This window comes from Sceloporus undulatus, chromosome 1 (assembly GCF_019175285.1).
Source record: "Sceloporus undulatus isolate JIND9_A2432 ecotype Alabama chromosome 1, SceUnd_v1.1, whole genome shotgun sequence".
Taxonomy (NCBI): Eukaryota; Metazoa; Chordata; class Lepidosauria; order Squamata; family Phrynosomatidae; genus Sceloporus; species Sceloporus undulatus.
In genome coordinates, this window is record NC_056522.1 from 129,116,938 (window position 1) to 129,134,856 (window position 17,919).

At 40.8% G+C, this 17,919-nt stretch overlaps 1 protein-coding gene across 5 annotated transcripts in view; it reads right to left on the minus strand.

Moving 5' to 3' along the window:
- Positions 1-17,919, minus strand: part of ADGRB3 (adhesion G protein-coupled receptor B3) — a 625,822-nt gene that overhangs the window by 157,335 nt on the left and 450,568 nt on the right. For all 5 annotated transcript variants that reach the window (XM_042465745.1, XM_042465739.1, XM_042465732.1 and 2 more), the window contains 2 exons: positions 4,248-4,374; positions 2,524-2,627 (listed from right to left, as the gene is read on the minus strand). In XM_042465745.1, coding sequence (XP_042321679.1) covers positions 2,524-2,627; positions 4,248-4,374 — 231 coding nt within the window. The remainder of the gene's footprint in view (positions 1-2,523; positions 2,628-4,247; positions 4,375-17,919) is intronic.

A 17,919-nucleotide genomic window follows, 5' to 3' on the forward strand; every position in this document is an offset into this window, starting at 1 on the left:
GAACCAGTCTCAATAGTTCCAGTCAAAGTTGTTTCAGAAGGTCATCCAGATATCTAAAATTCGTAAGGGAAAATGGGGAAGACACTTTCTGAGCTGCTCTTCTTCAGAGAAGATATAAACTCTGGTCCTTGCTAACATCTCATGTAGTTAAGTAAAGTATTAAAGAGTACTTTAAAGTGAATTTGGACACCCAGTGTTGATAGCTGTGTCTGTCTCTCTTTCTACCTAACTTGTGCTTGCTCCACTCTATGAAAACATTACCCATGTTCTAGGTTGGGAAATCCCTTTTGGAACACAGCATACAGGCAAACTGGATGGAAATAGAATTAGTAATGGTTATGTGACCTGCTTTTGCTTTGTTTTTTAAAACCATTGTTCCAAAGAATTAATATCCATGAGACCAACTCAACCAGTAAGTCTGTATCTCTTCTAATGGGGAGGGGGATAGAGGAGGAAAACCAGAAAACTAGTTATAGACTCACTAAATCTTTTTATTTTATTTAAATTAAATAAGTAATTTCATAAGGATAGGAAATTGAAACAATTTGTTACAGGCAAGGAGATCTCAAGCGGACTCAAAGCTCCACTTTGGCCCCACCAGTACTGCTTTTCTGAACTGCTGCTTTCTTCCCCTTCTAGCTACTTGCCTTTGTGATTACAATCTCCTCCCAGTTTACCAGAAAGTGGTGGTAACAAGAAGGGGTTTTGTCATGCCTTTAAAAAGTTTTAGAGGGGTTGGGTGGCAAGTGAGTTGCACAACAGGAATCTGTTCCCCAAAGCAATTTCATCTTTCCCTTGATAATCCTTGGGGGAAAAAAATCCACTCTTTCATGTTACATCTCTGTTGGGGTTTCCATTGGTTGCCCTGAACATGCCTGACAGCAGCAGACCCATAATTGTGAATTGTTGCATTATTATTGCTAGGTGATAAAACAGGACCTGATAGGACCTGACCATCTATGAAAAGGTTTGCCTGTGTGACAACATACACTTCTATTTCATGAATCATTGTCTAGAAAAAAGGGTATCTTCTGAAAATACAGACACAGTCATTCCAATTTTGCCTTCATTGTGGATAGAAATTTCTTCCCTAATACTGAGACGATTCATGTTTTGCTCATTCTTCTTCACTGTTCATATTTGTGTTTTACTGCCATTAGTACACACTAAGATGCATCAAACATCTTCCTACTTTTAACACACACACACACAAGGCAATTGAGCATAATATTTATGGCAATAAATACTTCCAGGATTATTATGTAACATGCTCTTGACACAAAGCATTCTTACTACTAATAATAAGGTATGAAGATAGTGGTGTAGTACCCTTATTATTTTCACTTTAAGTTCTTGTTGTTCTAGCATTTATTTAGATAAATATGTAATGCTGTGCTTTCACAGTGGGTGGGTGTGGTGGTGGTGGGGCAAATGGGAGGTGATTTATGTGGTCCATGGTTTACGTAGTCTGACCATATAAATGCACTTTTTTTGTGCAGGTAAATGTATTAATTTATTTCTTGTGAAACAATGAGATGGGTATTGCAGTGGTTATATGTCGTCTGAATCTTTAATAATTTCAAGAAGTATCTACATATGAATGTCACAGAAGAAGGTATGTCAAAGTCACTCTCCCTTTTTCCAGTCACTGTTTGGTGCCCTTTTCATTTTTAAATTGGGATGCTTGGTCTTACTGCAGCTGGACTTTCTCCATGACCTTCCTTTGTGAAAGCCAGCTCACACAGTTAGTTTGTCTCTACACGTTGATCCTTGAGGACACGGTGAATACCTTGCATTAGCCAACATTTCCCTCTCCAAAGAGGGATCTCATTTTGTATGAAACATTTTCTGGGCAAATGTATAACTGGGAGCGTGGGGTTAAAGCAAATGAATGAGTGATATGGAACCAGGATAGAAATTATCGAGAACCTTTTCAGTAGCAGGCAGGAGTATCATCTGATTTATTCACTGAATCAGTAAGAGCAAAGATCAAGTTAGAGAACAGTGGGAGGGCCTTGGAGTCTTGCCACACAGCTGCTTTTTTATGGGAAATCCCTAATCAAAAGTATGATTATTACCACAATACTGTAGTCACTCCAGTGCAGAATACCATAATGTGCTATGCTGGGTAGTCAGAGCACTTATAAGTGTATGCTTCTGAACAGAAAGGTCAGATCCACACATGCTTCTCTACAGAAATGGAAGAGAGAGCCTTTGGAAGCAGAGGAACTCTAGTCTTCATGCCAATTGGTTGACAAGAGCAAATATCATGAATGCCAAAGAGGAGAAGAAAAACAACAGCAACAGGGCACTCATAGGCCAAACCAGAACAGAAATCCTATCATCCTAATCAGAAATGTTTTCCATATTCCAAGGTCTGATTAACAACTCCTCTGTGGCAGAGATTGTCTCAATTCTTTATTTTTTTTAAAAAAAAGACAAGCTTCTTTCTTCTCCCCTTCTTCCTTGTTCAAAAATCATGGTACATTTCTTTTAAAAGAAACCACATTATCAGTTACATACCTCCATAGTGCTGCATAGACAACTGCTAGGGTGATCAAAGCCAAACATGAAAGGCCACTGCCTACTATAAGGGTGACTGAGGGAGCGCCAGATGATTCCATGATCTGTGGATCATAACAAATATCTATCAGGTAAAACTACGTTTTAGTAACTAAGGCACAGAACCAAAACAGGTGAAATACATATCTAACTTGATTAAAACAGCAATCTTCACCTGAATATTGCCAATAAGCCATCACTTCTCCTTTCTTTAGCTTCAGTTTGATAATCTGATATTTTGGAAGCACTTACAAAACCCCAAGATATTGTCTCTTTTGGTTATTTTATCCATATCAGAAAATGAAATAAAATAAAAGGACTAAGTGAAGACAAGTGAAGTCAACAGCTGAATGGGAGTCTATTATGTTTACTGACATGAAAGAGCTCCTTAGCTTAAAAAATAACAATAATGAAATACAAACGGATTCCCCGTTTGACAACCAGATGTAATTGGAAAGCAGAACTAAACAAATACTTTTGTTTATTCTGACAAAGAAAATGCCATCCAAATTCCTTAGCCAAAATCATAGACCAAACTTTCTGACTTTACAGCAACTTTGTCTTAACACCGGCATTAATTTTCCATGGGCTCTGTTTTTTAAAAATAAAATAAAATATTAAAATGCTTACACTGTTTGAAAGACTGGATCACTAAAACCAGGGCCCTTCTAGCATTTCATATTTATAGGAGTAAAAGAATAAATGACCTTGAGGCAGAAAAGCCTTCTCTCGTGCTATTCAATGTGCCCCAAGCAAGCCTCCTAAGCTATCCCTTCTGAGCCAGCACACATGTCACACGAGGTTTTTTTGTTCCAAAATGTAGATGCTACAAGCTAATGCTAACAAAACAATTAGACCTAGAGAAGTTTGCAGTGATGTGCTGCTTTGTTTAACAGTGTGCTGCTGAAAAGAAGCCTCTTGGCTCCCGTGTAAATTACATTTTATCAAGATATGATTTGTCATCCAGGGAGGGGAAAGAAAATGTATTTCTTATTCTGGGTTTTAAGTTTATTTCAGCCAAACTGTCCTAGTTTCTCTGAATATGCACTTAAAATCTATTTTGTTTAGGGTTTAAAACAACCTTATTTAATAAACATTTAGAAAAAGACCAATTTAACAAGCAATTATGCTTTTGAGTTCCCATGTACACATATAGACACAAACATATATATTTTATGCATACTAGGTTTTCTCCCTTACAAGATGCCAACAGACAGCACAGATCCCATATATACTGAAGATGCCCAATGCAGAACTGCAATCTGTTTGAACCGGAGTCGCAAGCTTCTTCCTTCTGGTGGCAATGCCAACTCTAATACCCTCACACATACCTTTAAAATTAAAATTAAAGAATGCCCACCACCATCTGCAATATCCTTACATTCCCATCGGTTAAGTTTTCCTCGGTGAAAAAACAGGACTCCCTAGACATCTCAAAGTGCTCAGGCTTTAGTTTTGTGGGGGGGAAACTGAAACCCATTCCCATAAGCTGAGGCAGAAGAATAGCAAAGCCAGCCTGCAGAGCTTATACAATTCCCCCAAATGCACACACAGCTGAAATAATCCTAAGGTTGGACATCTTTTTTTAAAAAAAGCTATCAGCCTTTGATTTTTTTTTTTAAAGTCAGGGTCTCTTTCTCTCTCCTTCTTCTTCCTCTTCCCTCCCCAAAACCTTTGTTACTTACTATTTCTCTAGGTTGCTGAGCCAAAATGGCGAAGGTAGAGAGACGATCACATAAGCATTTCGTATGGGATGCATCGGTAAGCACAGTTTTACATCCCTGGGTGGACCAGGTTCCCAAAGAGTCGTTCCTGCAAGAAGGAGAGAAGGAGAGAGGGAGGGGAAAGAGGAGGGAGGGAGGAAAAGAAAGAAAGAAAGGCAGAGGGTGGAGGGAGGGAGAGAGAGAGATCAGGGGAGGAGAGAGAGAAAATGGGAATAATTACAGCTGACGGTCAATTCCATGAAGGGGAAAAATAAATAAAATAAAATGCAGTTTAATGGAGAGAGCCCAGAGAGCCTGGTTCCTGGACAGAAAGAGATCTCTCTCTCTCTCTAGAACTGAATAGGACTTAATTTAGATGCATCGCCAGCTCTATAGGGATCCAGGAGGGAAGGGCAAGGCAAGGCAAGGCAGAGGAGCTGTCCACCCCTTGGGGTGCTGAAATCCAGACCTGCCTCCCAAAGGGACCCCCCCCCAGTCCCCCTCTTTTCATCTCCCTTTCTTGGTTCCAAAATCCCTGCAAGAAAACTCCCCACCAGTCTGTGTGTGTGTGTGTGTGTGTGTGTGTGTGTGTGTGTGTAGGAATCCAACAAAAGCCCTTTGTGGCTCTTTCTTTCATTCTTTCGTCGTTCCTTCCTCTTCTCTCTCTCTCTCTCTTTCTACCTTCCTTCCTCTTTCTTTCTTTACCTCTTCCCTCCCAAGGGTGACCAGATGTCCTAACTGCAAAGGAGGACTAAAACCCTGCACCATGGAGGACCTTCCAGGAAAAGGGAGAGGACAAGACTCAAGGAAAGCCACCCCCCCCCCCCCCCACCACCCCCATAGCAACCATCACTCCTGGCTACAAGTGGAGGACCTATCCAGGGACATGGAGGACATGGCCACAGGAAAGGGAAAGGCAGGGATGTAGAAATCCTCAATCCCCGCTCCAGGGTCCTGGTCCCGATTGGAGGACCTTCAGGAAGAATGGAGGACAAGAGCAAAGGAAAGAGAATTGGAGGACGGGGCCCATGGGAAGGCGGGGAAGAGAGCTCTCAGAAACCCTTGCTGTCTGCCTGGTCGTGCTCAGAATGGAGGACCCTTCCAGGGGAATGGAGGACGGGGCCCAAGACAAGGGAGAGGTGGAACGAGAGGCATAATCACTCCCTGCTCCTAATGGAAGAGCTTTGGGGCATTCCTCCCGGACGGGAGGCAGTGATGGAGGACATGTCCTGGAAAAGGAGGGCCCAGCCAGCCTACCAGCTCAGCCTCCTCCTGCTGCTGCTGCTCCATGCGAGGCGTTTGCCTTCATCCCCCCTTTGCTTTGCTTTCTTTGGAAGAAATGCAGATGGAGCTGCTCCGGATGGAAGAATGAATGAATGAAAAAAGGAAGGAGGGATGGAGGTTGTTTCTCGGAGGGGTTTCAAGGCTCAGCTTTGCCCCTTCCCCTGGGAAAGGAGCAGCAGAGGAGGGTGCTTTCTCCTCCTCCACCTCTTCGCCCACCCTTCCCTTCCTTTTTTTGGCTCAAGCTCCAAGAGGAGGAGGGGGGGCAGTCCAGCCCTCCAGGCTTCCCTTTCTCAGGCTCATCCTCCATCCCTCCATCCCTCCATCCTGCCTTTGCTTCCTCCTTTCTTCTCTCTCTCTCTCTCTCTGCGTGGGAGAGAAGCGGAGAGGGCTCCAATCAGCCCCAAAGGACCCTAGGGGTTAAATCCCAAGCAATAAACCCCAATCCCACTCCTCCCCGCCCCCTTGGTTTGCTTTACCCTGCACCCAGGTCCTCCTCCTATGACCCGCTCCGGCAGAAACGGAAGCAAAGGCAGCAAGCCCCGCTCTCCTGCCGCGGAGGAAGCAGCGGAGAGAAGGCAAGGGAGGCAGGCAGGGAGGCACCTGGGGCCCAAGGGAGACCCCTTGCCTCCAAGGAAAGACCCGTCCCCTAAGCGCCACACCAGAGCCCCTGGAGCTTACTTGCTCCTCCTCCCCCATGTCTTCACACAATCTCCATCCCTCCCTCATCATCATCATCATCCCCATCATCATCCCCATCATCATCATCATCATCATCATCATCATCCCCATCATCATCATCATCATCCCCATCCCCATCATCATCATCATCCCCATCCCCATCATCATCATCTCCATCATCACCATCACCAGCCCCAGCATCCCCATCCCATCATCATCATCCCCATCCCCATCATCCCCATCACCCCTCAGCCCCACCTTCCACATCCCCATCATCCCCATCCCCTCATCCCCATCCCCATCATCCCCATCCCCAACATCCCCATCCCCCTCATCATCATCTCCATCCCCAACATCATCATCACCATCACCACCATCACCCCATCTTCACCATCCCCATCAACATCACCACCACCATCACCACCACCATCTATTTTATCTAGAGTTCATCCCCACAGCAGAAATAATCCAGTTTGACCCCCAGGGATTTCGGGACAATAGTAGTTTGTTGTGGTGCCAGAGCAAAGCTCTCACAAACCTTACAATTTAAATCATCATCATGTTTGTTGTTCTCATCCTTATTCTTTCTTTTATTGACTTACTTATCTCCTGCTCTTTCCCACAATATAGGGACTCTCAAGGCAGAGAGGAGCCAATATAAAGCAATCCCATTTAGAAACAGGACAAAAACGTTTCAAATATACAAATACGAAATTTAAACAACAACAATTAAACCATTTTAAACATTAAAGGAGTTAGGAATTAAAATGTTATGAGTTAAAAAACCTCAAGACAAACTTTAAAATTTAAATCATCATCATCATATTTATTTATATCCCGCCATATTTAAATCATATATTTATATTTAGTCCAATGCTCAAACCACTTCACCAAACCATTACACCAGGGCAAATTAAAACAAGTACAATTAACAGTGACCGGGTCTCCTCCTCCTTTTCCAGGACATGTCCTCCATTTCATCCTTCCATCCAGGAGGAATTCCAAAACTTCCACTATTTTGGGCATGAGTAAGACGTACACATTTACATTTCTATGAGTATTTTTATTTTGGAATGTCCTCCATTTTTCTCAAACACCCTACAATTTGTAGTCTCTTGTCCTCCTTTGCAGTGAGGACATCTGGTCACCTTGTCTGCATGCCTTCACACACACTCTGCCCACCATTACTACTATTAGTATTATTTACTACCTTTCCCCTAAAATTGGGACACAAAGCAGCTCACAACTTACAACTTAAAACTGTACCATTAAACACATACAAATGGGCATACCCTTTCCCCACCTTCTTGGGTTGCCAGATGCCTTTGGATGGCAGGGAGCAAAAGCCTCCCTTTCCTAGCACTTTCACTTTAAAATAAGAGGAGAAAGCAGCCAGGAGGAAGGAAGGAAGGAAGGAAGGAAGGAAGGAAGGAAGGACATTTTGGTCTGTTTTAATTGTTTTTTTAAAAAATAGTAAGCTGCTTTGAGTCCCAATTTTTTTTTGGGGGGGGGGAAGTGGGATATTAATTATTATTATTACTATTGCCAGAGTTGTGTGGTGGTTTGAGTGTTGGACTACGACTGTGGAGACCAGGCTTTGATTCCCAGCTCAGCCATGAAACCCACTGGGTGACCTAGGGCAAGTCACACTCTCTCAGCCTCAGAGGATGGCAATGGCAAAAACTCTCTGTACAAAGCTTGCCAACAAAACCTCAATATAGGGTGACCACAAGTAAGGCATGGGTTGAAGGCACACAACAGTGCATCCACTCTGCAGAAATAATCTTGTTTGACACTACTTTGACTGCTATGGCTCCAGGCTATGGGAGTTTGAGAACTGCAGTTTATTGTGGCACCAAAACAGAGCTGGTGCCACAACAAACTACAGTTCCTAGAATTCCACAGCCTTGAGCCACGGCTGTCAAAGTGGTGTCAAACCAGAATATTTCTGCAGTGTGGATACAGACGAAGATTAAAAAAAAAGGAAAACTCAGGGAAGCCTCCCTTTTAGACAATCACTGTTTCCTGCTCCCCTTGAGGAGCCCCTCCATCTTGAGACACCCAACTCCCCCCAACAAACCTGGACAGGGATTTATTATTTCAGCCCGAAGAGAAAGGTGGGCAAGGGGAAAGCTGAGCACCATCTTTGATGACCCCCCCCCCCGCCGCCCCTGTTCATTTTATTCCCTCTCCTGAATTTTGTCTTGTTGTGACACTCAGTTAAAGCATAAATGAAATACTTTTATCAAGATTGATTAAATATTAAAGAAGTATGAGGATTTAAGAGGAACTGACATGGCTTAACAGACAGAGGCAGTGGGATGATCTGTTCTGAAAGACCTCCAACAGGTTCCCACATGGAAAGCAAAGAAGAGCCCCTTGATGGAAGGATGGGATATGGTCAGTAAAGCTGGAATGACCTACTGGTTTGACACCATCACTAAACACCAGATCCAGATCATTCCTAAATTACACCAGCTGGGCATATAGCATACTACAGAAGGTCAAGCAGAAGGCACCGGATGACCCAAGGAGGTGATTTTGGACTTTCTAGCTGAGAACATAAGGAATCTGAGATGCAACCTGGATGTCAAACCTATCAGACTTCGGTAATATGATGATATCACACACTATCACCTCCAAAACCCCTTGGGGCACACACACAGTTTTCCTGACATGTCTTGGACTTTTATTTTCTCTCTGCTATGGTGGATGGAGAAGAGCGCTGACACTGTGGACAGCCAAAAAAACAAACAAGTGGTCCTAGAACAGATCAAGCCTGAACTCTTCCTGGAAGCCAAGATGACCAAATTGAGGTTGTCATACTTCACATCATTGTGACTCATTGAAAAAAACAATAATGCTAGGAAAGGTGTAGGGAAGTAGAAAGTGAGGAAGACGACATGCTAGATGGATGCACTCCATTAAGGAGATCACAGGTATTAATTTGCAGGACCTAAGCAGAGCAGTGGAGGATAGGTAATCTTGGAGGTGTCTCATTCATAGAGTCTCCATGAGTCAAGACCAACTTGAAGGCAGTTAACAACAACAAATGCTGGACTGGATACTTTTTTTTTTTTTTTTGCTACTCTTCTACATTTTGAAGATGACTTGTTGAGCATAGGGTGGTGCACACACCTGCTCATGTGCAGGAGTATGCCCCATTCATTTCAATGGGGTTTCATTATCTGTGAGTCTCCTAACTCAAGAGGAGGTCCGGAACTGACCCCCCATGAGTTAGGAGGGTCTACTGTATTCAAACATAGCTATCATGCCACCTCTTAATCTTCTGTTCCCCAGGCCAAACACAGCCAGTTCCCTAAGAAGCTGCTCATAATAGGGCATGGTTTCCAGACCTTTCACCATTTTGGTTGTCCTCCTCTGGACACACTCCAGCTTATCAATATCCCTCTTGAATTGTGCAGCTCAGAACTGGACACTACATTCAAGGTGAGATCTGATCAAAGCAGAATAAAGTGGCACTATTACTTCACTTGATCTAGATGCTATATTCCTATTGATGCAGCCTAGAATTGCATTGGCTTTTCTAGCTGTTGCATCACACTGCTGACTCATGTTCAGCTTGTGGTTCACTAAGATTTCTAGATCCCTTTCACATGTATTGTTGTCAAGCAGATATCACCCATCCTATATCTATGCATTTCATTTGTCCTGCCCAAGTGTAGCACCCTAATTTCTCCCTGTAGAAATCCATTTTGTTAGTTTTGGCCCAGCTTTCTGATCTGTTACGGTCATTTTAAATTGTGATCCTGTCTTCTGGGATATTGGCTAGCCCCCCTAATTTGGCACTATCTGCAAATTAAGTGGAATCTTGTTGGTTAGTGAAGTACCCAAATGAAGTGCACTCAGTGAATCAATTGTTGGCTGTTGAGTCAACTCATCAGCAAACCCTGTTGAGTCAATGAGTCTACTCTAGTCAGAAGTACTAGTAGGATTTAGGCTAGAGTTAGTGCTCACAAAACAAATTAACATCTGTGTCTGTATTCAGAAAAGTATGAACATAGAAGTCTTTCTGGATTAAACCAAAGGTCTTTGTAGTTTAGGGAAGTTTTAAGGGAAGCCCACCAACAAACAGGATGAATGCTGGCAATGATATATAGCCATCCTGACTAGTAATTATTGATGCTCCTAACCTCCACGAATTTGTTTGAAATATGCTTTTAAAGCCCTGTAAGTTGGCAACCATCACTACATCTTGTGGCAAAGAATTCCACAGTTTAATGATGTGCTGTGTGAACTTCTTGCTTCTATTAGTCCTGAATCTCTGACAATTCAGCTTCATTGGATGACTCTGGGTTTTGATATTGTGAGTTAAATAAAAGCTTCTCTCTATCCAGTTATTCCCCACTGAATATATACCCTTATGATCCTTTATCCACTCCCCAGCCTTGCCTCTTTTTTTGAGTCAACAGCTCCAAATGAAATCTTTCTCATAGAAGAGTAGCTCCAATCCCTTCATCATTTTGACTGCCCCTTTTGGTACTTTTTCTGACCTTATAATGATAGTTTTGAGGCATGGTGACCACAACTGTACACAACATTCCATGTATGGTTGCACTGCAGATTTGCATGAGGACAGTTTGACATGGTCAGTTTTCAGTTTCTTTTCTAATTATGTTCAACAAGGAATTTGCTATCATTGTTGTTATTTTAACAGCAGCTGCACACTGGGTCAGCATTTTCATTGTGCTGTCCACCACAATATCCAAATCCCTCTGCTGGCTCAGAATCCATCATTTTGAGTGTCAGATGGTGGAAATGCTGTGTGTATGCTAAATTCTATGTATTTTGCGATGAATTGTCTACATTTATAAAAAATGCAAATGCTATATATTCTATTTTATATATAAGCAAGAAAATAAATATGTGTATGTGTGTATGATTAATTCAGTTTAAGAGCACATCTAGTCCATTCAGCTTGATACTGCACTTGTACTTTCTCCATCTTCTCTCCATGAAAGCTAATCAAATTATTATTTTTCTTTTCCTTTCTTTCTTTCTCATCCCGCCTCTCTCCCAATATGGTACCCAAGATGTGTCACAATTTAACCTAAAACAAAATATAGTGATAAGAATGGATAGTACAAAACCCTTTTTTAAATAACCAAACAAAAATATTTTACAGTGCCTGGTTATTTTTGAAAAAGAATAAACCAGACCTCTTCCTTCTCAAATGTTTAAGAATCAAGATGCTCAAGGTCACCCCACTTACCCTGACCTCTGTTTCCCTGTAAGTCAAAATAATGCAAGAACATCATGGCATTTACAGGATATATATTCAAACCTGGTTAAAATGCAGGTTAAATGTTATATTTGCCCAAAGAAACCCTGGTTAATACATTGTCTGAGGTGGATGCCATCCTCAGAAAGAACTTTCAAGCTGAGTTCCCACTATGATTTAAAGCGAATTGCTGGTCAGGTTATATGACTGTCACTCCCATTTGAAAACACACCAGTTCTGATCCTACTGTGATCAGTTTCAATCACAATGAAATGAGGCAAATGGAAAAAACCCTGCTCTTTCCTGGCATTAGTTCTTTAGAATCCCGAAGCGTGTTCAACGAGTAAGAATGATGGTTCTGAATCACATCATTCTGGAGGGGAAGGACTAATGGCAGAGGAGTGTTTACCATCCCTCCTCAGTAGATCCACCACCACCACTACTACTACTTTTGTGTTTGTGGTGTGACCTATGAGCTCATGATTTTTTTTAAAAAAAATTGATAGAAGATTTGATTCATTGAATTTGCAACTACAGTACTTGCAATTACTTGGGAAGTAAGCCAGGCTATCAGGCCAATGGCAGCTCAGTGAGGCAAGCAGTTGCAAAACCAATGCATCAAATCTATCATTTTTAAAAAAAATATATAGTTTTGTCGCTTACTTCATCGATGATGTGCAGATGATTGACATGCATTTTGAAGTGGCGCAAACTAGTGGTGATGACAATTGTGCCAAAAAAGAAGTGATTACAAGGGGATAATCAAAAGATCCCCTTTCATAGTGGGAATGACGGGACCTTTTGGAATCGATTCACCAACATGGAGCAAAGACAAATCGCAAATCGGTTTAATTGCAAGTGGGAATGGGGCCTCAGTAACATTAAACCAGAGACATTTAATTCTAACATTCCTTGGGAGAAAATATGGGTTATAAAGCAGTGTGTGTGTGTGTGTGTGTGTGTGTGTCCTAAATCAACATAATTTTGGTTATCATTTAATTATTATAATACCACAATAAATGCTTTGCTGTAAATTACTATAACCAGATGCTATTTAATTTGATTTTATTTGAAGGACAAACAATTTATTAATATGACTTAATTTTATGTTTCCATTTTGTGTTATTCTATTGAATTTTTTGAGAGCCAGTGTGGTGTAGTGGTCTGAGCACTGGACTACAACTCGGGAGTATTCAGTTTTCTACTCAGCCATGGAAACCCACTGGGTGAACTTTGGCATGTCACACACTTTCAGCCCCATAAAAGTCAGTGATAGCCCCATAAAAGTCTGTGCCTTGTTGTTGTTGTGTGCCTTCTAGTTGTTTCTGAATTATGATGACCCTAAGATGAACTTATCATGGGGTTTTTTGGGCTAAAAAAGTGTCACTTGCCCAAGGTCATCTAGTGTGTTTCCATGGCCAGGGGGAGTTGAACCCTGACCTCCAGAGTCATAATCCAACACTCAAACCACTACATCATGTCTTAAGTTTGCCAAAAGTCAGAAATGACTTGAAGGGAAACAACAACAACAACAACAAGTAATCATGATTACTCCAGGTGGAAGGCATGGTCTCTGACTGGAGGGCACTGTCTATAAATGTGTTTAAACAAACAAATAAATACTGTATATTTGTCCTCCTAGCTTTCTTTAACTTCAAGCCACTCTTTTCTTCAACTGAATTTTTACCTCAAACTTGTCATTCTGACCTTCAAGTTCAGTAACTCCCACTCTTCTTCAGTGCTCCCAGTGGGAGCTTCCAGTTAATATATGTAAGGCACAGCTGATGCTCCAATGGCATGTTCATCATAGGCTTATGGGGGTCAATTTGCCACAGTAATCTGTTACTTTGGTCTCATTCTTCAGCATCGCATAGAAAGATGCACCATTTGTCATGTATTAATTTGCTTAATCAGGATATAACAAAATGCAATCTGTATTCTAGATACATACACATGCTTAGTCTTTACATGAGATGTGGCTTGCTTATTTTGGAGCTAGATCTTAGCCCCAGAACCCATTTTCAAATGCTACAATATATGAAAAGATCTATCAGTGCAACAAAATTTTGTGCTACCCCATTGTTAGTGGTACCTTTTCCAAGCATTTCATCTTCTGTTCACCTAATATTCTACTGATTACAAAGTGGCATCTGCTAATATTATATGCTGGGCTTCTGCCCAGTTAAAAAATTACAGATGCTTCAGCAAAATTGATTTGACCAGGTTGACCAGTTTCTGAGTGGAGGATCACGATTCTCAGCCAGACTAGCCTCATGTATATCTTTGTACATCATCATCTGCCCTAGGCTAAAGCTAAAGCAAAGTTATGCTCAGATGTGGAGGTTTTATTAAGTTGCCAATGTGTACACTTCCTTTTTTTCATTGAATCACACACACACCCACACTCACACATATTCCAGATTTTTGTGGGTCATTGGAAACTGGCCTGGTTTTATTATTTGGAAGCAACAAAGAAGTGCACTTCAAAGGTGACAAAGTAGTGGATCAAATCTGTAAATATAACAAAGTTTTGCTGTACCTTACATTTTGACAGAATAATAGGTTGTACCACAATTCTACTTGTGTACTCATTTGTATTTTACACATCTCCTGTTGCGTTGCGTTCATGTTGTTTTCAACATATGGTGACCCTAAGGCAAATCTATCATGTAGTTTTCTTGACAAGATTTTTTTTCCAGAAGCCTTTGCCTTTCCCTGAGGCTGAGAGAATGTGACTTGACCAAAGTCACCCAGTAGGTTTCCATGGCCAAGTAGGGATCTGAACCCTGGTCTCCAGAGTTGTAGTCCAATGTTCAAACCACTACAGCATACTGGCTCTCAACTCTCGATGATGTAACATACCATATTTGAAAATTCACCCTATGACCAAGATTTATGAGCCTTGGTGGTATCTTCTTAGAGGATTCACTTTTTTGTGCAATGAACACCCAGTTGTTTCCCATTAGTCACATATAGTCCCAGGTAACCTTTTCTTTGCAAGATGCACATTGGGCTTGCCTAGAACTGGATGCAGACTATTTTCTATCTGGTCAAATGCTCTCTTCCTTCAAGTCGCTCATGCTATTCATATTTCTATTCATTTCATTATCATTTGACAAGCTGTCATTTCCCATTCCAACAAGAAGACAACAAGATTAAGTAATTAACAAAGACAAACATCCAAATTCGAGAAGAGTAAATTTAGCGTGCCCAAAGCCAAAAATTGCATCTCTACATTTAAGTAATTACTAGAATACAGTATAAATGAGATCTAAATGCGTATTTAGTTTTAAAAATAGATACTTTTTATAATCAGGCATTACCTTTTGTTTTGACAAAATAAAACTAGAATAATTAGCCATGTTAATTAGGAATACATTATTTTAATATGATATAACACAATGAAAGGACAATATATTAGAGAAGAAGATTCCCTAAAACTTGGCACACCATTGCTGCTGGGATTACTGAAAGGCGGGGACCTGTACAAAGAGCTGTGTACTAGACATTTTACCTATAGCATTACTGATGTAAAACCTCCTTTCGTCATTTTCTGAACTTTTTTTTTTTGCTTGCATGCTTGTTTTCTTTTAATTAAAAAGAAGCATTGACTATTATTTATGTCCCCAGTGTCTGGGCATTCCCCTGCTGCAAATGATCAGACCTAGTCTTCAGTTTCTTCCCCATTTTTTCATCTACATTTACTTTTTCTTTTTTTCATTCACCTGCTGGCTATGCAGTCTCCTGTTGTGTTAAATCTGCATTTGGAACAATCAACCAATACCATTCGGGGCACACATTTTAGATTGAAATGAGACCTGGTGCATTAAAATGTTACCCCTGGGCACTTTGTGTAGTACCGAGACAACAGCACTAACACTGATCACATTGAAATGGCCAGACCACCCATGACAATGTGTGCAGCCATATTTTCCTTACTGTACATCATATAGTATTTTCTAGGTAATATGACATAGTATGCCCACACATGATTATTAAGGCTTGCTGAAATATAGGGTACAAATGTCATATTAACTCCACCACTATTTTGTGTAATTAAAAATAATGATTACTATGAATGTGCCAGGGCACCACTGTAAAAACTATTCATGTAGCAATGCACTGATCACATAATGTACACCAATTACCACATTATTCTCCTCTGATGAATCCTTGGTGGGGGGAGGTAGGTTTTGTTTATTACTGAGTGGGTTATTACTCCCTTACTCATACTGGTGACTCCTAATACCAGTTGCTAATTACCTGAATAACAGCTTACCACTGTGCTTACAGGATATAAAGCCTTCCTTTTTTATATGTGCTCTGGTCTTACTTTGGCAGTGCATGGCAGTGGGGACAACTTCCCCCGTTGTCAAACTATTGTCAAAATTTATACACAGGAAGATTAACCACATAACATTTACACCCATAATTCTTCACCACTGACTAGAACTCCCCAAACTCTTTATCACAGACTAGGGCTGCAAAGAAAGAAAGAGAGAGAGAGAGAGAGAGACTGCTCATGTTTGATTTACATAAACTCAACATGTAAAGAGGCAGCAAGGCCATCATATCTGATTTTCACCTATAATACCACTTAGATGGAGAAAAGACATGCTAACAAGCTTTTTCCAGAAACTAGAATGATAGTCTCATTTCTTCTGTCAGAAAAGCAAGAGCACCTTTGGTCTTTTTGAATTAAATTCATTTGTGTTGGCCACATTAATGGAAAAGATGTGTCTGCATTTTCTGGTCCCGCATTCTGACAGTATTTCACCTCCAAATATGTTTAAACTCCCAGAAGTGAATTATGTATGGAAACCAATAAGCTCAGGGGTAACAGGGCAAGCCTAGACAAGTCAACTTGGAGGTAAGTCCCAGTGAGTTCAAGTAAGAGTAATCCTCAAGTTGTTACCGTCCACCAACTTCTATCAGCCCAAGCCAGCAAGGATGATGAGAAGAATAGTTCTACAACAGCAGGAAGGCCATATGTACCCTAGACCTGGGTTGAATTGTGGTCATTGGGAATGAATCCCAAGATAAGAATGTTTTGTAACATGAGCTAGAAAAGAAAATTGATGATACAATCTTAGTAATTAAGCAAAAGAGTAGGTAGAAGAGTGAGATAAAGGAATTAAATCTACTTTTACTGAGAAATAGAGAGAAAATGTATAGCTAATATAAATAGTAACAATGGAAAATTAAGGAAAAGAAGGGGGAGGGGAAGGGGGTATATAAGATGAATGAAGTTTGAAATGTAAGTAAGAGCAATGATGTACCCTTTTTAATTTGTATAAAAGTCAATAAAGATTATTTTTTTTTAAAAAGGGAATGAATCCCAATCACAGCTGCAAGTAGCATTTAAAGAAGGGAAAATACCATATTCATCTTTTAGGCCAGGTCCATAGCAAAGCATGTATATTCCCATGTGACTCATTTGAGTCACATCTTTCACTTGCTTCAATCTTTTAAACAAAAATAATGAATTTCTGAAATGAACAAATAAGAAATAATGAATGTAAATATTCTGTCATTCAAATAACAGTGAGTTTGTAAACTCTGGATTAAGGTCTGTAGATCAAACAAATCATATTTAGAATTATATTTTTCTCCAATAATGTAGGAGGATTTGAGCATTTCAGTAAGTGTGGCTAAACATTCCTCCTCGCAATGTTTAACACTTGCAACAAACAAAAACTAACCAAACCCCTGATATTTCCTCTCCTGGATCTCTAAATCAATGGTCAATCCTATCTGTGTCTCAACTAGAAACAAAATTTTAACCCAATGAAATTTGAAGCCACTCACAAACTAAACCCAGTGTTGGGTTGGGTAAAGGGAGCTCCATAGGAGTTATCACCATAATACTAACTTAATGAACATATGCTACATATTTCAGTTGTGCTGCCATAATGCCTGATCAGCCAAAGTCCTCATATCAGCTTTGCTACTTTATATTTTATACCAGATATTGGCCCCCCCGAGGCATGCAAAATTCATAAGGAGGCTGATCTTAGACATCAATTCCCTTTGACAGCACATTGTGGCTCCCAGGAATCATGGTGGAAAAAAGACTTTGAGCTGATGTGACAGCAGCATTTCAGAGCCAGCAAATGGTTAGTGTTGGACTGAGATCTGAACCACTAAACTCACTGGGTGAGCCAATCACTCTCTTTCAGCCTGACCTACCTTGTCCGGTTGATGGGAAGATAAAGTGAGGAAAGATATAAAATCTTGAATTCATTGTGGGAAAGGTAGATTATAGATGTAATATAAACACATAAATAAATAAATCTAGATTAGGCACCAAGGCTGCACCAAAGATCACACTATGATTTCATAAACATCTCACACTGACAGTCAGCATGGTGGAGTGCTCCAAGGCTGCACCAAAGATCACACTATGATTTCATAAACATCTCACACTGACAGTCAGCATGGTGGAGTGCT